General features: G+C 32.7%; 2 protein-coding genes across 4 annotated transcripts in view; both read right to left on the bottom strand.

Moving 5' to 3' along the window:
• The window catches only part of LOC142335402 (proteasome maturation protein-like), a 517,526-nt gene that overhangs the window by 208,176 nt on the left and 284,350 nt on the right, over positions 1-25,000 (bottom strand). The window lies entirely within an intron of this gene.
• Positions 7,818-25,000, bottom strand: part of LOC142335401 (uncharacterized) — a 19,314-nt gene continuing 2,131 nt past the window's right edge. For both annotated transcript variants that reach the window (XM_075383870.1, XM_075383871.1), the window contains exons 4-6: positions 22,403-22,574; positions 12,128-12,308; positions 7,818-8,740 (exon numbers count right to left, since the gene is read on the bottom strand). In XM_075383870.1, coding sequence (XP_075239985.1) covers positions 8,430-8,740; positions 12,128-12,308; positions 22,403-22,574 — 664 coding nt within the window. In that variant the 3' untranslated portion in view covers positions 7,818-8,429. The remainder of the gene's footprint in view (positions 8,741-12,127; positions 12,309-22,402; positions 22,575-25,000) is intronic.

The raw sequence follows: 25,000 nt of genomic DNA, 5'->3' as shown, positions 1-25,000 counted from the left end.
TGAAACCAGCATTAGAAAAAATTCTAATCAAAATAGTTTTCAATTAAATTTTAGCCATAAGTAGGTTGGTCTCATTAGTGGGACCGGCCTAAAAAATCACTGAAATGAGTTTAGAAGCGGTTAACCTTCAATTTTTTTTCGAAAAACTTTAAAGTCTTTATAGTCATTAGATAGGCATTCAAAGCATTAGAAAGTTACCCTACATGGGAAGCAGATTTTAGTTAACCAGAGCTACAACAAAAATGCGGCAGGTTTATAATATTAACTAAAAATTACAAAAACACAATGTTGAAGCCATAAAAACATTGAGCGATGATTCCCTGAAAACAAAATGAATGTTCATTTGTCCTCTTTTGATCGCAAATGGGGTTTTGTTTTAATGGAACTTTGATATAAAATGTGCCTTGTCTCTAAATCAAATGAGAAAACCCATAAATATTTGAAAAAAACTAAAAAAAAAGTAAGAACTGCTCTCCTATAAAATTCTAATTCGTGAAATTGTAAACTTGCCAATGAGACCAAAACATTTTTCTTAGTCACTGCTTGCTTTTTAGGATCTCTATGTTGTTCCATATTTTTTCGTAAAATTTTATCTTGAATTAGCATTTTGATACAAAAATTCATAAACAGAGAAAATATGACTTCAAAGGTTAAGAAATTCACCGCGACGAAAACCAGTTTACTTATTTTTGGCAAAAATTTTTGAAATGTATTTTTGCTTCAATTGATCTCTTACTTATATATCAGATAAGTCCGTTAAGATAAAATCATAAGAGATGCAACAATAAGAAGTGATGAGGACAGAACTCGACCAGAGCGAGCTTGTCAGATAATTTTACAAGATAACCAGTTGTCCTGCAAAATCTTGCAAAATTGCAGCGTCTCACAAGTTCTTACAAGATAACCAAGATAACCAAGATTTGGCAGGTACCTATTTGTGTATTTGAAAATAAAATCATGCAAGATTGGCAATCATCTGAAGCAATCTCGTAAGATGTTTTGGAATCTTGAAAGATCTAGGAAGATACCCGTACCTAATTCCAAGGGTGTTTCAGTACTGGGCCAGTATAAATGCAATTCCTCATCATTACTGAATCATAGACTGATTCATGTCACTTTTTTGACTAGTCAGACTTGCGTTCAGTCTATTTTTACAATGGTCAGACTTGGGCTAATTGTAAAAATAAAGTTTCGTACGGGGAGTGTTAACACGGTCTCTCGCGAACTAGGCGATCCTTCTCCTTACTGTGCCACCATGACTGTTGATAATTAGTCTTTTGTCCCCTTAATATATGCTTGAAAGAAGCGAATTTCCAGCGAGAAAGCGAGTCAAATATATTACATGGATGTCTTGCATTTACAATTGCGTAGTACTGATTTACACTTAGAGTTCAGTACGGGTAGACAGCCAGTCCACCCTGTGATATTTTAAGAAGGGTTTTAGGGTAATAGTGTTCTCAGAGAAAATAAATTAGATTTGAACTTTCCAAATGCTGCATAAAAAGCACCATGGATTTGTACAATCAGCATTTGAGAGACATTCAAATAGGTCGGAACCTGTCGAGTGATGTCTCTTTTCAAGAAAATTGAACAAAATAAAGCATAATATGAAGACCGAATTTACTGACCCCTACCAGAATTGTTTCAAAAAGAATGAGTTACATTGTATGTAATTATCCCTAAGTGTATGCAAAAAAACTTGGAAGTTCTGTGTCGGATAGCGTTATCAAAATTTTATTATTTTGATGCCCTGTTTTGAAAACAGATGGATCGTTTGAGTTTCTGCTTCAAGTCAGAAGACATCATAGTGATTGTAACCACTCAACTCTTCGTCCCAATATTGTTTGTCCAAGACCAAGATCCACGAACTCAGATCACTCGGATCAAAATTACTTCGGTCGAGCACCATAGGTTCGAAATCCAAAAGACCGAAATTCACTATACTCAAGAATTGGCCCTCATTACACCCAACTAGTTAAAATGTTTGGCCTTAAGTTCTCACCGACGTTTATCTTGCAAGATCTCGCATGTTCTTGCAAATGACGTTAATCTTCTAGGATACAACATCTCGATACTTGTCTTGCACTAGTCTTACAAGATCTAAAACTCAACTTTTTAACGCTAAGTTATTCAAGGAGAAGTTTTTTTATCCAGTTAAGCCCTTTGAATGAATTTCTTTGCATTAAACAGAAATTTTTATATCAATCTTCCAGCAATAACTTGATGAAAAGACCAATTAACAAAAAAAGTGTTCAGTCGAGTTAAACTGTGAGAAATAGTTGCAACGCATATCTCGCAAGGCTCTGGTAAGGTTTGAAAGCATATCTATCAATATTCTCCCAAGAGCTGGACGCTTATCTGCCAACAGTCTGGTAAGATCGACAATTGTCTTGCAACGCTTGAATTATGGACGGCTATATCGCAATTTCTTGTATGAATCTTGTAAAATGGTGAGTAATAGTGCAACAGTTTTGCAAGAGTATCGCAAAAATCTTACAAAAGAGACGTAGATGACAGACTACCGTTTTTCAGGCCTCACTGGAACCCTTTTCCGAGATCCTTGAGTGTCTGACCGGCCGGTCTCCGCTCGTATACCTAGGCTGGAATGTAAATAAAGTAGACACACTCTACTCTCTGCGTGGGTACAATTTGTTAACTTTTGAACTCTTAGAGAAAAAACAAGGTCAATTTATTCATTAACATTAAATTGAAAACTACCTCAGTGATAAGTAAAACAAATTCTGATGCACATTAGAGTCATGCAAAATCTAACGACATCTCACAATACTCGAAGTATCATAACAAGACCCTGATTAGTGTATTTTTCTTCTTTAAATTGTGCCAAATTTGGATTGACTATAGTAAAAATACATAACATAAACCCGTTTCGTCACTCAATATAAACAGGAAAAATATTTTTCAATTTTGTACATGTAACGTTTTCTTGATAAATCAAGATCTTGTTAAACTACACTAAGTTTCAACCATATCAGCTCAATAGAAAGTTGAGTTAAGATTTCTATTTGTTTCATAATCTAAAACAACAATGGCAAGTTATAGAATGTGCATAGAGTATGCAAGAATTGTATATTGAATTTAAATGGGTATCTACTTTCAAAAAGGGTATTTAAAAACATCAGCTGCATTATCAACCGTTCTTGATATGTTTATCTTATATTGATACTACAAACGAAGTTTGATTGGTTTATATTATTATTATCATCTGCTTTCCTCAAGCCACGACTCACATCCCCCTCCCCCCTCCCTCTTCCCCCCCCCCCCCACCCCCCTCTTCCCCCACCCCCCTCTTCCCCCAACCCCTCTTCCCCCCACCCCCCTCTTCCCCCCACCCCCCTCTCCACCCCCCTATTTAATTTTTGGGCTAATCAAAACCTTATTTTTATTCGAAAGGGGCAATCCACCACCAAAAAAAATAATTTCCATGATCTCCTTTTCTCAGTGTAATTATGCTGCACGGGAGAGTCCGCTTAACTTTTGCTGGGTGCCCAGGTGCATCAACATTATTTTTTTCTACAAAATCGAATCTCTCAAGTTTCAAGGTTGTATGATGCATCAACATACCAGTGCACAATCCAAAAATTTGCAAAACATCAGTCGTATAAACTTCTAGCGTTCTGGGTCAAGGAGCAGCTCAGTATTTTTATACTGTACTCATGGTGTTTCCCTTCTGAGTATGTTATAGAGAACAAGTTCACATCGAACTCTCATTTATGGAAATTGTCATAGAATAGCCATTTATGCAAAACGATTAGTCTTAGAACTTCAGAACTTTCAATTATGACAATATTGTAGTCGTACATTTTCGAAGAATGACTTTTTAATGGATGAAGTTATTGCTCAATAAAATGAAAGTTCTGTGGCAAAAACCTGGGCTCTGCTTCTTACGGATCTTCGAGGATCAGTTATAAACGATTTAAAATATTCAATATTTTACATAAAGTGGGTTGATCAGTACGGAATATTGGTTTACGGATTGTTGAGGAACTTTATGCCTATGAAGTTTTAAAACTGTGACTAAAATTTTTGTGGAAAAAACACATTCGAAACAGTTTCTCATTCCCTAATTGATTCTGAACTGACAAAAGCTTTGACGAAACCGAAACCGGAAATGTTTTTTTTCTGAAGGAACAATTATCTTTATAAATTTTCCCTCAATATCGAAATCAGAGTATTGTTAAAAAATTGGCTGTATTAAAACAAGGAATTAGTTGAGGAAATCCGAAGCTTGAAAGAAAGTGAATCTAATTATTCTTCTAATTTATCTAAATTTTTACAAAGGATATAACCGACAGCTTTGAGCTGCTCAGGTAACTTTTTTAGTACTCAGAAACTTTGCAAAAATGAAATATATTTTTTCAGGTGTTATTCCCATTTTCTGTGCGAAAATAATTTCTCCAAAAACACAGCATTGAACAACTTTGGAAAATGCACAACTCTTCCAAAAGGTGCTCTTCCAAAAGTGAACCAGATAGATTCAACAGTGTCCTGGTAGCGTCTATGTTGTCTGACGTATTTGTACTAATCTTCTAAACGGTACAGTTCCTCGATACTTTAAACTATTTATTGTTCCGACACTCAAATCGGTTTTTTAAGTCAACTTTGGCCGATCGATATATTAATCGTAGAGAGTTGTGACTGATAAGGAAGCCCATAAGACGTACAACGTGGAATTTTGATATCAGTTTTTTGGCTGTTATCGGTGTTCAAAATTTTTTTGAATACTGGAATGACATCCGATGTTTTTATTCACTTTTTAAAGAGTTTTTGCTCAATTTTTCGTTGATTTTGCTAAAATTCGCTAATTTTGATAACAATAGAAAAATTGGTTCGCCTAAAGACTCAGAGGAGGGTTGTTGACACTTTTGATTCGACAATTTGAGCGTAAAATTTGACTTTCTTTCAAAATTCAGTCTTTTTTTTTATCAAAAATGGCACAAATGGTTCACTCACCTTTTTCAAAATTGCTGCAGGTACAGATCTCAAACTGCTGACAGAAGTTTGAAACAACTCAAATAAGTCTAGTTCTATTTTCCTTTCTCTTACGAGTTTTCTGGAAAACAAATTTGGCCTGTTTTTTGCTTTAAACAATCTTAAAACAATCTTTACGAATAAGGAAACTTTCATTTTTGATAAATAGATATTTTGTTGCCTAATTATCTATCTTCACAACAAATGAAAAAAAAAATAATAATTAATATTGAAGGCGTCGCATTACCAAGGCTAGTTTAGTCTCTTCGCGATTTTTGACAATCAAAAAATATCAAAGTTCTATTGAGGCAAAGTCTTTTTAAAAACTAATTTGCAAAATTTTTAATTTCGTATGATTATTACAAACCTCAAAATTTTCCCATCAGCTTTCAACTACTAACTACTGATGTTTCTTGTCAAAAGGAGTCTCCAAGATCATATATTAAGTTTTCAGAGAGATTTTCATAGTTTTATGACTTCAAAAAATGTTCTCTTAAAATTAAAACGAATTCTTGAGTTTCGTTGTTCGTTTTGATGTTTGCAGCATTGGTTGTCCGTTTGAAATCTCATGAGTGAACATCAAAAAAAGATCCAGTGGGCTTCCTGAATTCCCAGAATGGTATATTCTTACCAGTATAATGTGTTCAGTTGACGTCTAATGTCTCTTTTATATTTAAATATTTTTGTTTTACGAAAGTATCTGTTAGCTTTTGAATTTGGCCAATTTTTTCGAATTTCAGTCGACCCGTGTTTAGTCTCAGTAAAAAAAATCATCTCCTTTTAAGTGATTGAAAATTAAATAATTCTGGAGTTTTTTAAATAAATAGCTTCATTTTTTCAATACCACTTGTTCTAAACAACTTTGTTTTCATTTTTTGGACATTTGCCTATTTCGGAGATTGTTCAATAACAGATCACATAACGTTTGAAAAATCCTAATTTGTGGGAAAAAAACTTTTTTCAACAGCGTATGGTTTTATCGGCTTCCTGCAAACGGCCATTTTTTTTTCAAAATTTAAATGATTTTGTTGCTTTTGCTTGTGCTTGTGTTTTGCTTTTCGCAGTTCTATTACGCATATCTGGACAACAGAAGGTCTCAGTTGTTGCTTTGGAAGACATAAACAATTGTTTTTTTGACTTCAGTGAATTGCTTAACCTTGTTAGGGAAGTTTTCAATCCACTTTTGGCGGAGCAAACAACAATCGTTTAACTGTTTTCATGTTGCAACTGATTTTTTAAGGCTTTGACGCTATGTGCTTTCAGATTTTTTTTTGATACTGCTCCTTGCTTGTTATACTTTTTTTGTTGTCTTTTTTGATTATCCTTTTTGAAACAAGGTCCTACGATGTTCACAAAAAACCTCAATTAAACAAATGTAAACTGTTCAAATGATGACTTTTGGATTTAAAGCCATCAATAATATGTTTTAATAACACTGTTTGTGGAATTGTGATGTCTATCTGTACTTGTTATTAAATTGTTGTCTTGAGACTTATTCTCCACTAACTTGAAGTAGAATTGGCTTCGAAAGAACAAGATTTTTTCTAAGTAACAGATGTTGAAAATTTAGTTTGGTATTATGCTTTCAATAAAAATTGATTTATTCGAATTATAGATTTTTTCAATGTTTGCAATTTTTTACTTCATCTCTGACCATTTGCCGAATAATCTCTAATGCATACACATATACTGTTGACATCTTTTTTTCTCGAGAAAAATATTTTTTATTGTTTTTTTGAAAATTACTTTTTTGTTGTGGCTCCGTTTTTTGTGTTTGCATAAGTCTTCTGTGATATGACTACTATTTAATATTTGTATAAAATTATTTGACTATTTAGGGTTGCTGATTTTTTAGTTTCCCGTCGTAATGCAACATCAATGACGGTTTTTGGTATTTTTGGCATTGAGAGTCTTTAATGAAATATAATGGCTTTAATGAATAGCTCATGGTTTTAACAACGTTGACGCTGTTATCGCAAATTTAAAGTAAAAACTTGATTTTTAGATGCATGTCACTTTCTATCAAAGTCATATGACAAACTCCATAAAATTAAAGATCTCAATAGTTCCCATTATAGCTACTTACAAGAGCATTTCGAGTTTTTTTCAGTTGTGTGCTAAAGGTTTTTTCGAATTTGAAAATGTTTTCAAAAATATTAACTTATTTTCAAACTTGCTCGTTTGTCTACTTGTTACCTCATCCCAGTATGTATTATCTGTTGCCATTTTGAGTTTTTAATCGTTGATAAAAAAGTAGATTTGGAATTTTGATTGGAATTATCAACTATTTGGGTTAAGTGATTTTTTGTTTTCTCCTAATGTTATCAATGGCAAGTATCCATTGTTTTCCAGGGTGACATTATTTATTTGAGTTTTCAATAACGAATGCTCCCAGGGGCTCCGATGGAGTTAAGTCAGACTAACTAGTGTTTGTTGTTGACAGCTTATGGTTGACTCTGCCTTTTTTATTCTTGTTTTTTCTTGAATTGTTTCAAACTCTCATTTAGGAAATGTCACATCTGCTTTGAGGCGGGTACAAGTTGATTTTTTTAAGTTCAGGTTTCAACTGATGTATTCTGACTTTTTGAGCAATTTTTTTAAATAGATTTTAATTAGACGGGAATAAAGTTTTTGTTGTTTTTGTAACTTGTTTTGTCTCGTAGTTTCATTAATATCAGGTAACATCGGCTCTCAAATGCGTCAGAATGATTTTATTTGTCAGTCTGCACTTAAGACAAATTACTATGAGCGAGGTCGGAACACTAAGTGCGAACGCACATTACCGAGCCTTGTAGCAGTTTAAATGCTCAAGCACAAAAAAGAATAAATCAGAAGCGAGTACGATGAATTCAGACGCTTTTTGACAGGTTGCTTTTTTGCACGATCTGATCAAAAAATAAGGGTAAAGATTATGTAATAATGGGGAATGCTGCCAAATGTTACGTAATTAAAACTTCTTCAAAACACTACAAAATAGTTTCTTTCTTACGTACGCCCACATTATATAAAAGCCATACTATAAATACAGACCTTTGTTCGGTGAAAATGCCATTAGATAAGAAAATTGAAATCTCATCACACGAATCTTTCAAACACGGAAATGTGTGTCAAACTAAATTTTCAAACTCTATTTTTTCACTTATAGGGAGGAGGGGGCCTGGAGGATTTAAATGAACAGAAGCTACAATGCTCCCTTCTCAAATATTGTTTTTATTAGGATATGGGGAACAGTTTTATTTTCCGGGGTAGAATATGACTATATATCCATAATGATATTTAAACATTCTAATAAAGCTATATTCTAAATGATACGGTTTGTCCCAATTCTTATTATGCTTCTTTAACCATTGTCATTGTCCATATTTGTATGAAATTGTTCACAGATACGTTTGAAATGTGCAACAGTTTTGGGAACGGGGCAAATGAACCAGATGGAGGAATTATAAAGCAAATTGGTACAAATTGAGGGCAACAGTGATGATAACACGAGACAGGAGAAAGACAAAAATGTTCTGGTAGAAAAGCGTATACGCTGTATCAGAGTAGTACGCAATCACATGTCCAATAATCCACAGACACGTGACCATGTGTAGTGACAGCTGTTTGATCATGCGGGGGTAGTACTCCTTGTCGAAGGTGACAGCTATCGAGTGTTTCCACTGCTGGGGCTTGGCAATGATGTGGTAGCGGGTCTTCAGGGCTGTTGCCATGGAAACCACTGCAGCTATGCACGAGAACCCGCTGAATATTACTGAAAAGAAACACAATTGCTAAATGCTGATAAATATGCAGTGGATTCTCCTATTAAAAATCGCCCAGGTCTAGGTGTTACCAAAATAAAAATAAAGCAGTGTTTCTTTTTCGCCACAATTTGCCTATATTTTTAGTGTTAAATACCGTATTTTTTGTTGAGTGCGATAATTATATTGAAGTGGTATTTGTTATTGTGATAATTGTGAATTTGTTGTGATTTTTTTACCCCTTACTATGTAAATCCTCCATTATTCAGCCACTGTTAACAGCGCCATAGTCCAGAAGATTGAACAACACGACGTACGAAATGTTCGGTGTGTTAGATTTTCCACTTAACAAATCGTTCGTAGGTTCGGTTTGTTCAGTAGGATTGGCTTCAACCCTAAGAAATTGTCAGTATAATTGGTCAGGGAGGTACGAAAACTTCGGCAATGTCAGTTTCTTAGATTCGGTATGTTCAGTATTTTAACGTAAGAAATGTTTGGTCTTACTTAACGCGTAAGAAATCGTTGGTGCGTTCGGTTCACCAGATTCGCTGTGTTCAATTTCAAACGTAAGAATTGTTGGGGATGTTTGGTTTTAAAACGTTAGGAATTGTAGGTATTTTCGGTTTATTGAGTTCAATATATATGAATTGAAACGCACACAGTCATCGGTTTTTTTATACAAAAGTTTGAGTTACTCAATTATAGTATAGTTAATTGTTATGATAGTTTCCTAATTGCAGAAGTTTTAAGTGATATCTCTAAAAAAAATTCTTGAAAAAGTGGAAACTGATCGTTTTTCATTTGAAGCTCATGTATAGAACAGTTCACTAAATTAAATCCACTGCATCTCGATATGGCAATGAAAAATTAAGTACAAAAGTCATTTTCTTGGGATTTCCTACGGTTTGAAATGAAACATACGGGAAGAATTTTGCGTTTCAAAACTGAACATGTTGTTTCTGCCGACAACTGAACATGCCTGCATTTTTATTACGTTTTAGAAACGAAGTCTGGACTAGGGTAGCACCTCCACCCGATGGAATGGAAACATTTTAGTTTTAAATCTTTTCATCAAAAAGGTCAGTCGCTTTAAAGGCAAGGAGCATGATTCTAAAACATTCTTTGCCCCCTAATTTTTAATTTAGGATCTTTTTAGTATTTTAATGGCAATCTGATATAGTATAAAGCTTCAAAAATTGTAAAATAAGGGAACTGAAATTAATGAAAGAAGCTGCATACTTTAGGGAAAGTAGACTGAATGGAAACAAGAAAAGCATACATGATACTCAAAAAATAGTACAATGTTGTTACTTTTCCTAATTTTTCCAATTTTTCATTTTTTTCTCGCATGAAAAGTGACATTTAACTTTAAAATCAGCTCAACAGCTTTGAATTACAGATGTAGCAAAAATTATCACAAATGCTCAGAATTTTTATAACAGCAGTCAATTTTTAGAAAAACCAGGATAAATTTGTTTTTATTTTACTTTACTTGAAAATCTTGTCAGTTAATGGTCAAATTTACCAAAAAATTTGAGAGAGTGCCAACTAAGCAGATATCACAAAAATTTAATCGATTTTTAAATAGACAAAAGTTCTTCATTGTTCTAATTGTTGATTAAAAAAGCAGATAGCACGTTTGAACGTATTAATAATCTGGCTGCTAGAACAATTTAGTACACACATTACTTTAAAAATCTTAAACTTAGATCTTTTTTGGAAAACAGTTAGAACAGCTTCAATTAGCCTCAAACTGATTTCTCGGATGTCTTCATTAAATTGTCAAGATAAAATTTTGAAACCAAATTATCTCAATTGTTATCTGATTGATAAATGCCTATTTGCCCTTTGTTTCTATTTCCCCAATTAGTAATGGGGGACCTTTTATGCGTTTATTTACAGAAATCATTAATGTCAAACTTACAGGTTGATAACAGCTATTGTTGAAATCAGTGACAAAATCATGTAAATTTTTACGAGCAAAAAGAACGATTTTCAGATGAAATTAAACTTTTTATTGGGGCAATCAAGTTTAAATTTTGATGAACGATTGTCTGGACATGAGTGTGTTGGGTCGTTGATGCCCTGAAAATAACTGATTCCATCCCTCTACGCTTCAAACAGGGATTTTTGCATATCTAAATTTGTGTACTCCCGCGTCGAGAAAAAATTGGAAAAATATGTAAGATAAGCGGTGAAAAAACAGTTTTTTCACCGGAAGTTTCGTACATAAATTTGCTGTGAAATTCGGTGAAAGTGGCGAAATTATGTAAGTTCACTGCTAGAGTAAGCGGCGAACCTACAAAAATTCACAACATTTCACCACGTAATAAAAGTTATCCTCCTTGCACGGTCACGACATTCGGACCTCCTGCATGTCAGCCACTTCTTCTTACACTGCGCCTTTTCTCACTGCAATGTAGCTTATTTGTTTTGAAATTTAAAAAAATTCACTCTACTTTTTGTAAAACATACGCGTTGAATTTTTGTAAGATTAGCTTTGAAATTACAAATTTTAGCGGTGAAATTTAGTGTTATTTTAAGTTCACCGCTTACTCCAGTGAAAAAATTAATTAAGTTCACCGCTTACGAAAAGATTCAAAAAGATGTACGATTATTCGCGGGTAAATTTTCCGTGCGTCTTTTAATAAATGTATCTTAAGTTCGTTGAACAAGAGACAATTCGAAGCGTTTTCTATCTCAGCGGTGAATTTATGGAGGTTCACCACTATATTAAGCGATGAGTTTATGCAATTTCACCGCATTCACCGCTCATCTTACATGATTTGGACACTTTTTTTGAAGCGGTGAATTTATGTAATTTCACCACTTAATTAGGCGGTGAAATTATGTAATTTCACCGCTACCAGGCGATAAAGGCTTTTTCACCGCATTCACCGCCTGATTTATGTAATTTCACCGCATTCACGGCTTAATTTAGAAAATTTTCCGGATTCACCGCTTATCTTACATAATTTTGCGTTGAATGGCGGTGACACCTCGACCCGGGCTTTAGCCCCTCTATTTGTTGAGACTTTATTAGCAGACTGATAATAAAAGCGTACACACTGTAGTCAGCTACAATAAATTAAACATTTGAAAATGTGTATCAAGTAAAATTTGATGCTTTTTATTCTGAATTAGAACTTACGTAAAGTTGACGAGCAGAATTTGACACCAGAAGAAAAAAAAATGATTAAATAGCTCTTATAATTGGCATAGTCATGAAGAACTTACTATAAAATATTTTTTCGGAAAATAAGGAAATTAATCAAAAAATGAGGCTGCTATAAACTTGTTTTCTGTAAAACCCATTTCACAAGCTCAGTGGACGTTGGCGAAGCAAATAATCGTTCGTGAGTTACGTAAAAGGTAGCTTTGTATAAATAAGGCCTTGCCTATTTTTCCAAAGGTAAATGTGTGTCGTCTGACTCGTGTGATGTTGGAACAGTATGAGGAGAGGTCCTGTGAGCCATGGGGAGGTCGGAAGGAGGCACCCCCGTACTGACTCACCATCGAGAACACAGTCTCAACCAGAGACAGACATGCCAGTGCCTTACACACCACTATCTGGTTCACCTAATAAAACATCCAGTCCCGTGATGTGTACGTCTCGTGATCCAACATGCTAGTAACCATGGTTCATAAGGAATGTTAATGGTAGAATTAGCATGTTTTTCTTGATTTAATTTCAATTCGTTCACTTCATTCTAAATTAAAACTGTTTAAATGCTTTCAATCCTGTTTAGCATTTCATTGTATTTCTTTTAGTTAGGATCTGTTTGTTAATTTTTCAAAAAGAAATTAAAATCATTTATTTTATCTCTGTTTTCATGGTCTTTGAAATATTTTTGAGGTGATCGAAAGGACTACTTTCGCAAAGCCTCTGATAGCCCCAAAATTCACTGAAACGCGCATAAAGCGGCTGTAGAGGAAGCAAAAGTCGTTTTTCCTTAAAAAAATGAGTTTCTATTTCTGATTTATGTTTCTTATTCTCAACATGCCAATTCTATAAAAACAATTTTGTAGCAACCAGCAGACAGATGGACGACTTTTAACTTTTACATAATAATTGTTCTGAACCATTTTAGTTAGCGAGGAATTTGTGGCGTGATATCCGAGAGGTAAGGTGTGTGATTCACACGCCAATGATTGGGAGTTCAATCCCCTGTCTCAGTGAAGCTGTCTGTGTAAGGATGAGCTCTTACTTAACCATAGCTGCAGGTTGACCATAGCTTGACCAAAGTTGGCTGCAATGATGGTACCACGTGAAAGTTTCAGACGCAAAAAAAGTGGCTATCGTCACCAAAAAAAGAGCAATGATGCTCATAAAAAAAACAGTCTGAAATGTGGGGAAAATAAGAAAAAGGGCAGTTGAGAACAGGCCGCTGTGGCCTAATGCTGTTCCGCTGCGATTACGCAGGAACAAATTATTTTTATTTTATTTTTTATACTCAAATGAGTTTTCTGTTCAGTCAATTTATGCCGATCGATATATTCATCGTTGAGGGCTGTGGGTGGTATCATTAGAATGCCCATTCAGAATGTACTATATAGTTAAAAAGCTGTTTTTGAGTTTCATTTTTTCCACCGAGTTATCGAGGCCTAATGCTTTGTGAACATTTGACTGATTTCCGTTTTTTCTGTTCTCATTTTCCGCTCATTTACGCAATCTTTCGCCACTTTTGTTTTTAAAAATTATATTAAATATCATAAAGATAGGGTTTTTGGTTTTACCTCTAAGGATGCAAGAGTGCTTTTGAACGTTTTGATACCAGTTTTCAGCTAAAGTTCCATCAAAAATTTTACAAATAAGATTCTCTAGTTTCTTCTGTATAATTTTTTTCGACCAAACCTCGCTTCATCTACCTAGCTGAGCGTTCGTTTCATTTAGCTAGCTTTGATTTGGTGTTATCTCTGATGAACAATAGATACCAAAATTTACAAGAACCATGCGACATAATTGTTTCAATTCTCAACTAAAAGCAACCATCTGTTTCAGCAAGGAATTACTAGTCGAACAATTTTATTTAAAGTAACATTGTTTTAGAGGTAACATTATCAATGGTAGTGTAGGGTAATATAATAATAGCTTCATAGATAAAAATACAGGTGGGTCAACAACAGAAAGTATTAGTTAATCTTGTAATGCACTAGAGAATGATCAAAGAAAAGCACCCGAACTTTATAAAAGTTCTGAACTTGAACATATTATCTTCAAAATATGAGAGGTTTAGCCCTAAATTGGGTACTAGAATCAAGTGACCTCAGATGAGACAGACCATTTGGTTAGCACTCGGTTAGCAGTTTGATCAGAGTCCACAGTCTGATCATATTCTGATTATAAGTTGCTCAAAAATATGGAAGAGTGTTGTAAGAAAGTTCGCATGAGCCTAATTAAAACACACATTGTGGGTTAGGCTTTCCGAAAGTCAGTCGTTTGGAATCACTTCTGTTTTCAAAGCAAAACTCTTATGTTGAAAATCGCAATATGTTAAGTTAAAAACAAAAATTTAGATGCACAAGAAAAATTCCCAAATCTACATTAGTATTTTGATGTACTTTAACTGAATAAAGTTCCCGTTATAAAAAAGAAATATTTTTGAAGTATATTTAATCTCATATTTTTTTCGCTGCAAAAGCAATTGAAAGTAATCACTTGATTTTTTAAAAAAGGCGGCTCGTTAATGTCCGTTCGCACATGGTTCCGACCCAACCTCATCTACATTTTTGACTTAATTGTCAATCAAATGAAGAGATAACAAAAATAGATGTTTGAGTTTATAAAAATCATAACGCAACCTATCTACTAATTGAATTACAAAATGCCATGCCTTATTACAGCGCCAATGAGATCTGACCTTAAGAGACTACGAGACAAAAAACAACCAAAAAAAAATTAGCGAAAACAAATACTTGACGGCAAAAACTGAGAATCTAAATTTAAAAGCACATAGTAACAACGTCAAATATAAATCAGATAAAACCTTAACCACTCAAATTTAATTTCTCCTATCTACACAGCGGACGGAAAGTTTAATTAATGAGACTATGTTACAAGTCAACGAAGAGAACAATCAATGAGGCGAAATTCAGAAATTAATCAACATTCTTTTAAGCCAAGAAAATTCAAGTCTTAAAAATCATTAGCCTTTAATTAAATAAACCTTGATAAATTACTAAAAAGTTAATACAAAACGAAAAGGCCTTGTCCTTGGCTAATGTTAGCCTTAGAAACGAACTAATGAAAAACCTAAAAAATTAGAAACGATTTCCGAAAACACAAACTATTGCTACCATTAAAATCATTAGCTCTTATCTGATTATTATGTCTTTTTAATTCAATTCTTATTTGTACTAATTCAGCTGCAGCCGGAATTATAATGAGGGATTAAATAAGTTTATTTGGGCCACATTTGTAAACCATTGGATCTGTTACTACGCGGTTGTCCTGAAAGAAGAGAAAAAGAAGCGCAAAAACTGACCACTCATAAAACGTTTATAAAAGTGCATATTGTCCAACAAACCGAGCATCGCTGACAAATAAAATCCGTAGACATAATATTTTTTGGAATACAAAAAATTGGATGTGACCTCTCATTGATGAAAATAAGTTACAATTTGACGAAAAGAACAACAAAAATTGAAAAGTTTGAAAAATGTTTGAAAATGTATATCATAAACTTTAATACCAAAAGCTATAAACTGACCATCTGATTAGGGTAATATCATTGTTTCAATCCTCAGTCATAAACCTAAGAGACGTCTCATTTATTTACGGCTACTTAAAGAAAAAAACAGGCAAAACAGCAATATCAGGAAGAAAACTGAGCGAGAAAAGTGTCAAAAGCATTAAAAAATGAATTTTTCACTAAAAACTTTCCTATGTTCAATTAATTTTTTAACAGCAATGGGATTCTTATTTTTTATCAATATAGTTTTAAAAAATCAAATGTGAACAAATATATAAGAACCACTAAAGTTTTAAGAAAACTCGTAGTATGAACGCCATTAATTTCATTAGTTTTGCGCGAATTAAATACGCTAAATTACGCCCCCCATGGGACAACAAGTTTGTTGGCTTTTTATATTTGTTCAACAAGACCTTACAACAAGTTGTTGAAGATGGAAACAACAACAAAGACAGGCAACAACCAAAAAAATCAGTAGAGAAGTGCGAGAAGAAAATTTTCAAGCCATTTAAACCTTTAGTTTTTCTCTGAAAACTTTTTCTGTGATCCACTGAATGTCTTTTCCAAGCCAATGGGAATAGAATAATATTTGGATAATATGTATAATATTTGGATAGTGTGATAAGAGTTCAAAAGTAACCGATTAAACGAAAATTTCCATTTTTTTTTTAAATTTTGAATTCTTGTGTTATTAGAGTCATATAATCAATAGTTAGTGGATAAAACCGCCAACGAATTTTTTTTGTTTCAGTAGAAAGTAGGTGAGTTCTGTCAATACTGAGACTGACTAACAGTTGACGAATATTTTTTGATTGGTTAATGTTCAAAAAAAAATTCGAAAAATTATTTTTAAATTCTTAACAGCCATTAAATTCATTAAATTTCAGTGGAAGTCAGTAAATAAGCTCAACTATGCTTCAATAGGAGTATGAGGTTGTTAGTCATTCGTAGATGATCAATAAGACATAACAACAAGTCTTATGACTTTGAAAACAACAATAAACTCACGCAAAAAATCAAAAATTCAGTAGAGAAGTGCGAGAAGAAAAAGTCGAAGACATTTGGAACTATAAACTTTTCTGTGAAAAACTTATATATGATCCATTGACGGTTTTCTTGAAGCCAATAGGAGCTGTCAATTTTAGGGAAATATGATAAGATTTCAAAAGAAACCAATAAAACGGAAATATCCAAAAAAAATTTGAATCATTTTTGAAATCTTGTGTCATTGAAGTCATATTACTAAAAGTTAGAAGATAAAACCGCCAACTAGATCAAATTTAATTATGGTAGGACGAAAGAGGGTGCTGTAATCACAGAAAATGACTTACAGTTCACGATAATAATTTTATGATTGGTTAATGCTCAAAAAAATTTTCGAATAATTATTTTTAAAGTCTTAACAGCCATTAGCTGTTACTCACTCGAAGCACTAATTATGCCTACTTAAATCTCATTGCGGAACATATTGAACTATTAGTCAATAATTGGTTCTTTTTTGGCAAGAATTTTAAGTTTCAAATACCATTTTTATAGAAAATATCTTAATTTAAAAAAAATTCACACTTATAGTGAACAAATAACCCGTGTTCACACAAAAATTCAATCCGCGATAACTCCTGGAAAAAAAACGAAAATCAAAAAACTCTTTTAAATTTTGAATTCTACGCTGGACCAGTTTTTATTGATACCACTAACATTTCTCTGTGATGAATATATCGATCGGCCAAAATTGACTGAACAAAAAAAACCCATTTGAGTATATAGTTCCTCCCCCCCCCCCACAAGTGGGGTCGGAACAATAAATTTTACGATCCCCTCTTGAAAAAATTGCAATTACTGATAAATTTATGCGTTACTGTTTTTTTCTCGAAGACTTATCGAACACTTATGTTACTGGTTTACATTGACAAAAAGTAAATACTGTACTTTTTGTCACTGTAAAACAATAACAGAAGTGTTCAGAAAGTCTACAAGAAAAAAACAATAACATTGTAATTGTTAAGATTATCATTTCCAAAATTTGGAAATTTATTTTATTCCCCGTTATGTATTCTACGCGTCATGCGGTCTTAACGCTTCTGTGTTTTGATGTTGTCTAGAACTACTTTATTGTCAGACCATCTTTTTGTCAAAAAATTTAGAACAGTATAACAATTTAGGCGTCGTTATTAATGAAAACAACCAACTTTTTCAAAATTGATAACTCTTTTAACGACCATATAATAGTTAACATATCAGACACAACGAAACTAATGGTTGCCAATTTGAAGTTTTGCGTATAAAACTCAATTTTCATTGTTTCGCCCCACTTTAGGGGGGGAGGAACTATATACTCAAATGGGTTTTTTTGTTCGGTCAGTTTTGTCCGATCGATATAATCATCGTAGAGTTGTGATTGGTATCTTTTGGAAGTCCGTATTGCGTGCAATATAAAATTAAAAATATTTGATATTCGTTGTATACAGGGAGTTATCGAGGTTTGAATATTTGTAGATAGTAGACGATATTCCGTTGTTTTTATTCCCATTTTCCATATTTTTGACCAAAAATTTCGTCAATTTTGCTACAGTATGTTAAAATTGTTAACGGTAGTGTTCTTGCTTATATCTTTAAAGACAGAGAAGGGTCGCTGAATTTTTCGATCCGATTTTTCTTTATTTGGCTAGAGTTTTTTTGTTCAAAATTTGGCCCATTTTATTTTTAGCCCACATTTTTTAAATTTGCTGGATGTAGACACATTAAAACTGCAGTCATATTCTTCGAAATCTCAAAAATCTCAAAAAGAGTGCTAATTGTTCTCCTGCTGGCTTTAAGAGTCTTCCGAATTATGATTGCCATTTTTTGTAAATATAATCTCGATTATATTCGCTCTCTGATTTACTTCTTACATAGTGAATAATTTTCTTCTAAAAATTGATCTATTTCGCAATCATTTGAACAATTGAGAGTATTCCTAGCTGTGCATCAACATCAGGGCTGATGTTGATCTCACCATGAAGCCGTACTTTAAAAAATAATTACTTTTTAATGGGGAGCAGCCTTTTTCCTATAAAAATATTTCCGCGTTTATAGTTTTGTATGTTAATTACAGACAAAAATTTCAAATCAAGGCTCAATTTTTCTCACAGGTCCTTATTACACAAAATGATTCCTAACGACCCTATATTATGGTTTCTGAGTTATATTCATAGTTTTTTGTGGCTCTGAGTAAGAGGAATTAGTGAACCTAGACAATGCTTTCAATTGTTATCTTAAATCTCTTATGACTGAATTTGTTTGTTTTAAGAAATTAACGTTGATTTTATAAACTTGGCGACTGTTTTTATTCATTTTCCCCAGCTTCTGGCATAGTCTAACAAAAAACAAGCCGAAACCCATTTCCTGTGGGCGATGATTAATTTCTGTAGCGCATTCATATTTAAGTAATGGTTTCTTGGTTTTGATACTAAAAGTTTGTTAGCATATTTGCTCATTTTTGAAATTCAATTGTTAATTTGTTGAATTTTGCAAGTGTTGACAGGTCCACTTGAAGGAAAGCATCGTTGGGATAATACACAGCGTTGAGAAAAGTAAAAGGCGTATCTAAAAATTTTAAACGTTTTTGTTAAATAGGTTATGGTTTTGGGCTGAGACACAGTCCTCTGTCAACAATTGGTTGGTTTTTTTGCCTGTTTGTCTTTTGTTTGTCTTTTGTTGTTGTACGCAATATACCTGAAAAATGTAGGTCTCAGTTGCTCCTCGAGGACTTAAAACTCAATCTTTTTAAAGGTTCCAATTTATAGCAATTTGTTTTAGTTGCCTTCACTTTTCAACTGTCTCCTTCTCTGCTTTTATTTTTTCACTGTGTAACTCAATGTGACTAACAAGAAGCCGCACCTGTTTTTGTTGATTGAACAATATTTCTCGCTTGCTTCCATCATTTTGTTTCATAAATATTTTTCGTGATTTCTCTAAACTTCATTTTTGGGGTCCGTTTATGTTGTCATTTCTAAGTAATCCTTTCACAAGTTTATGTTCAGATAGTAATAAAGTGATGACTTACAGCTCCTGCAAATAAGATCTTAATTATAATTATAGTGTCTTCACCATAGTGGTGTCGCAAAACTGTTTGTAAAAATTTGTCTTCTGCCTGCATTGTTTGTTTTTTTTGCAGTCTAGGGAATTTGTCTCATTTATAGCAGGCACAATTGAGCTCCTGTGGGATTGCAACCTAATGTTTTTTTTACTTTTGAAAATGTTTTTTTCCCTATGTTTTTTGTGACATTTGAAAATGTTTGTGTATTTGGATTTTTAAACTTCGCCAATTTTAAAATATTTTTTTTGGTCGATTTGTCTATTAGACTCTTTAAGGACAGTTCACAATACAATTCTAGTGAGCTATAATTTAAACAAAATAACGGTTTCTAATTTGTTTCTCGGCTCTGTTACTACAGTTACTACAGGATTACATAAAGTGCTTGGGATTCTTATATTTTTGTACATTTCAAAAGATTTATGTTTTATTTTATCATAGATTTTCGTTTTAACAGCTTCCCTGCCATTTTTGCTCAAAATTTAATTATATTTTTTAAACTCATTTTCATTGAATTTTTTAATTTTCTAACTCGTATGACGTACACTGGACAGTTGCAGGTCTCAAATGCTTTCTTTGGAGATATAAACGAACATTTTAGTAATTTTGTTAAATATCTTTTGATATTGATCACTTTGAAATTAATTGTTTTTAAATTTAATTTTGAATTTCGCACCTTTTTGCTTTTTTGTCGACCTGTTACCCAGTTGCATTGAACACAGTTGCCATATCTTTCCTAATGAACATTGGGTTAATTTGTTTTATTTAGTTTTTATTCGAGGCGAGTTTGATTTCGTTATGATATTTTTAATTATAGACATCGAGTTTCGGTCGAAACTGATGTTTGTCATTTGATTTTTTTAATTGTCTTTTCTAGTAGTCCTTTTAACAACATTTTTCATTGGCACTCTAAGATTTTTCTGTTCCCCTAATCTGCTAAATGTTTGTTTAACAATTTTTATGTTTTTGAAATTTTTTTATCTCTTACATTTTGTGGCCTATTAAGTCAAAAATATGGACTAACGGGGTCTCGTTTATTCTCTATTCAAAGTGTTCTCAGATTGTAGCTTTTTGTGTCATCCATCTTCATTAGTTTCAGGTAAAAGTTTTCTAAGAATATCTTATAAGGCATGAAGAAATCAATGTTCATTCTAAGAGGCTTTATCAAAAAGTCAACAAAAAGAAGTTTTTATATAGTTTTTGAGAATTTCATATATTTAGTTTAATCTTCAAACGACACCAGGTTTCTTCAAAGATGGAGAGAAATAGTATTGTTTATAAATTAGCACTTTAATCAAAAATTTTTTGTTCCTTTTGCGTTATGTTTTTTAACGTAACTAAAAAGGCCGATGACTTATCAGGTACAATCCATAAGCCAGATGTTTTTGAAATGTATAACTAACACTTTAATAGCCCATTTGAACAATTTTTAGCATGAGAGAAAGAGCCTGTTAATTAAGATGACCAAAAGTTGTTTTTTTTAATCAAATACAACCATTAGTTAAAGGATAACAAATGATAGTTATCATGTACATTGATCTGTAAACATTTCGATATGAGTCAAGAAACATTGTCTAGAGATGAACAGAAAATTGAATAAACATGACTAAATTTTGTCGGTGTGCGTCTGACCATAAACCAGAATCTACTTTGTCATTAACCGTCACAAATTTAAAAGAGAAAATTCGAAAAAGAAATTCAGAAAATTATTTTCTTTAATCGAGAGCAATCATGTTGGGAACTCACAGATAATTAGATAGTAGTCTTAACAATATGACTAACTATTATTAATGCTTGGCGTGTTCATTGTTCAAAAGTGGATCTTAGCTATTTTCATATTTTAAAAAAAATTGAAAAACAACCTTTTTTGTATTTTTGCAAATGTCTCTAAAAACCTCTAAATTATTTCCATTTTGTAGAAGTATCAGCAAAATTTTCGAGTTTGCGTCAAAAACAGCTTTCTATTTTCAGAATTTTACGATTGAAGTTTCTAAACATAAAATAAATTTCCTGCAGATTATCTTGACGCGAAAACTCGAAAAAATAACACATAGTGTTTGGCTAAATTTTTTTGAATTTTCTCTTAATGTTTTCTTCTAACAAAATAGCGTTTTTCTCAGGCTGTTTTTCTGTATGTATGTATTCTTCAAGTCACTGTTCAATAATTGGTAATCATATGTTCCGAGACAAAAATGCAATGAAAACAATATTTGAAAAGTTTGATGAAAATCTTTTTTCAGAATTAGCAGATTCGTGAATTACAGCTCCATCTTAGGAAGAAACGTGACAAAGCTGCGGTATGTTTGGTTGCGCAGAAGATTCGCTTTGTTTTCTTTTTAAACGTAAGGATTGTTCGGTATGTTTGGTTTTAAATGTCACTTTTAAATGTCGTTTTGAAATATTGCTTCTTCCTTATCAAAATTTGTTGCTTATAAAACTTATTGTTTATAAAAAGTTTTTTGTTTTTAAAAAATTTTTTTCAGGAAATACGCAAGCAAACTTCGTAAATTTTGAAAAAGAATGTGCGAATTTATTGAAAATTCTTCTTTAGCTCGTTGTCAAAATTAGTCGAAAAAAAATATAAATTTCTTGTTAAACATTGATGCGAATTTTTTTGATTCTTTCAAGTTGTTTTGATATGCTCTCTTGTGGTCTGAAGCCGAATATAATGACAATTTCTTACGTTTAAAACCAAACATACTGACGGTGTGATATACGACGAAAACGGTGTGAAAACGAACATAAAGACGATTTCCTAGGTTTGAAAAAGGAACATACCGACAAATTCTTATATTTAAAAACTACAATTTCTGGACTACGTGCGTCCGGTTCTGAGTAATAACCTGCTGTTTTTATTGTCTCTTTTGGCATGTCAAATTGATGACAAGAGTAGGGTGTCAACTTACATCAGTGGCAGCCACATATCCGTTGCTGGCAATCTCGAGCCAATTGATGGGCATGAGTATTGAGGAGTAGGCGTAGAGTGCCAGTAGGAATATCATTACAATGTCACTGGCACAGTGGTGCACCCCGTTCCTCAACAGCACTCCCACCTGGTCACTGCTGCTGGCCAGATATCTAATGAAATTACAATAGTATACACCCGAGTACATCGACTAAAGAACGCAATCTTTGTAGTCATACAGCGTCTTGTATGGTTCTTGGTATTCAATCACCTGAATCATCAAATTCAAGCCAAGCGGTCTCAGAATGATCAATTTTGACAAAGTTTTAAGGTTTCCCGATATGATGATGTGCGGTAGCTGCAAAATACTATTGAAAATTCTTGCTATCAGAAACTTTAAATCTTACATCACTAGGGTATCAGCAAGAAACAGATGAAAAAAGGTAAAATAAGCGGCCCCTCCCCCAGAGGGGATCCTAGTTACATGTCAGCAAGACAGGGGGGACGTGTCTATGTATTAACATTAGGTATAACCTATTTTCATCGATTTTCCAAAGAATTACCTAAAATGGAGAGTGAGAAAAATAGGTCTGTCAATTTATCTTAATTACCCTAAGGGGAAATGCGTCCACTTATCATAATTACCCAATGGGAAATGTGTCCAATTGTGATAATTCCGCTCTAATGCACTTCAGCTAATTTTATCTATCTAATAAAACCTAAATGCAGAACTTTTGCTTTCATAAAATTTATTATATATAAGTTTTCCAACAAAATATTCATTCCTTTTTGTTTTGTTAGTTTTTTATTTTTCTGCTTGTCAGCTTTTGAAAAAAACAACGATTTTCACAACGTTTTTTATAATTTTCTTCTCTGAACATTTTTTGATGAACTTTTAGTTAATTGATATTTGATTCAAAAATAACGTTTTTTACATAGAGTTTTTAGAGAATAATGTTCGTTTTGATGGTTTTTTTATATTTCTTTTTTTGCATTTGTCATTTTTTGAGGTTTTTTTGCAAAACATTAATATTATTTTTTTTTGAAAAACAATGTCGCTTTATTAAAATATATTTTTTTCAAAAATGTTTTTACGTAAGTTTTTTTTTAATTTTATTTTTTTGGAGTTTTGATTTTTCATTTTACCAATTGCAAGTTTTTTGAAGATTGTTGTGAAATTTTATTAATATAGTTAATTTTTTGGAAAAGTCGTTTTACTTATTAAAAATTTCTTCAAAATGTCGTTTTTTACCTGAGGTTATAAACAAAAACATATGTTTTGATAGTTCTTTAATTGTCTACCTTTGCATTTGTCAGCTTTTGAAAAACTTTTTAATTAATTAGTATTTTGTTGAAAAAAAGTCATTTTACTAAAGTGGTTTTTGATTCAGAAATGTAGTTTTCTTTCATAAGGCTTTTTTTTAAAAAATGCATATTTTGATTACTTTCTTGTGTTTCTATTTTCCCATTTCTCCGTTTCTGAAATTTCATTTTCAACCGATCATTTAATTTTTAAGATCTAATTTCGAAATGGTTTGCGTCCGAGAGATTTTCTCTTTTCTTTTTGTGTTTTGTCTCATTTAAACATAAATGGTCTAAAAAAAGTCCAAAAAACTCCAATTTGTTTTTTATTTCCATCAACATCCGTTTTCCAGTTTTTCATTCAGATATACATTTATTTTCTGCCGCTATCAATGATGCGTTACAGTTCAAAACATTGCACGGATTGAGTATTCCTGACAAAAATTGGGTTTTTTCTGGCAAGAATTATTTATAGTTGGGCTCGAATGGGCTGTTTTGTTGTAAGAATTGGGTTTTTTGGGCTCGAATTTTGCAGTGAGAACTAGTTATTTTTAGTTTTTCGGCGTGAATTGAGTTTTTTGTTAGGAATTGGATTTTTATCAGCTAAAAATGGGTATTTTCTGGTAAAATTTGGGCCATTTTGGGCGCGAATTTAATTTATTTTGTTAGAATTGAGATTTTCTTGCAAGAATTGGGAATCTTTTTTTGGTGTGAATTTGGTAATTTTTGGTTAAAATTTGCTACTTTCTGCTGAAAACTGGCTATTTTGTGGCAACGATTGGATACATTTGGAAATATGTGGGTATTTTTTGCGAAGACATTTTTAAATCAGAGATCTAGTTTATATAAACCAAAGCGGGATGAATTGGCTAATTTTTGGCCAGAATGTTGCTTTTTTGTCAGAATTGGTAATTGTTCGGAATGAATTGCGTGTTCTTTGGCCAAAAGTTTTATTTTTTGGCCAGAACCGGGTATTTTTTGGAAAAATTTGGGTATGAAAAAGTATTTACTTTACACAAATGAGCGAATGAAAGTTGTAACTGTGACAACTATGCGCGAATTGAGTGTATGAGAATATGCTTAAAGTGAAAATTCTGCAGATAGATTTTTTTACGTAGATAAGTATAGCTTCAAAACACGAAAAGGGGGCTAGGAAATTTTTGCCAACATGCTTTTTAGATTGCAGAATTGTGGTCGATTGATATGTTTTGGGGAGAAATGCAAATATGGTACTAAAGAAAAGCTCTTAAAGTTTTTTTTCAAGGAAATGTTAAATTTTTTTCAAAAACTGTTCACT

The sequence above is a fragment of the Convolutriloba macropyga genome, chromosome 2 (genome assembly GCF_964194025.1).
Source record: "Convolutriloba macropyga chromosome 2, txConMacr16.3, whole genome shotgun sequence".
In the NCBI taxonomy this organism is placed as follows: Eukaryota; Metazoa; Xenacoelomorpha; order Acoela; family Convolutidae; genus Convolutriloba; species Convolutriloba macropyga.
This window is presented reverse-complemented; position numbering and strand designations above follow the sequence as displayed.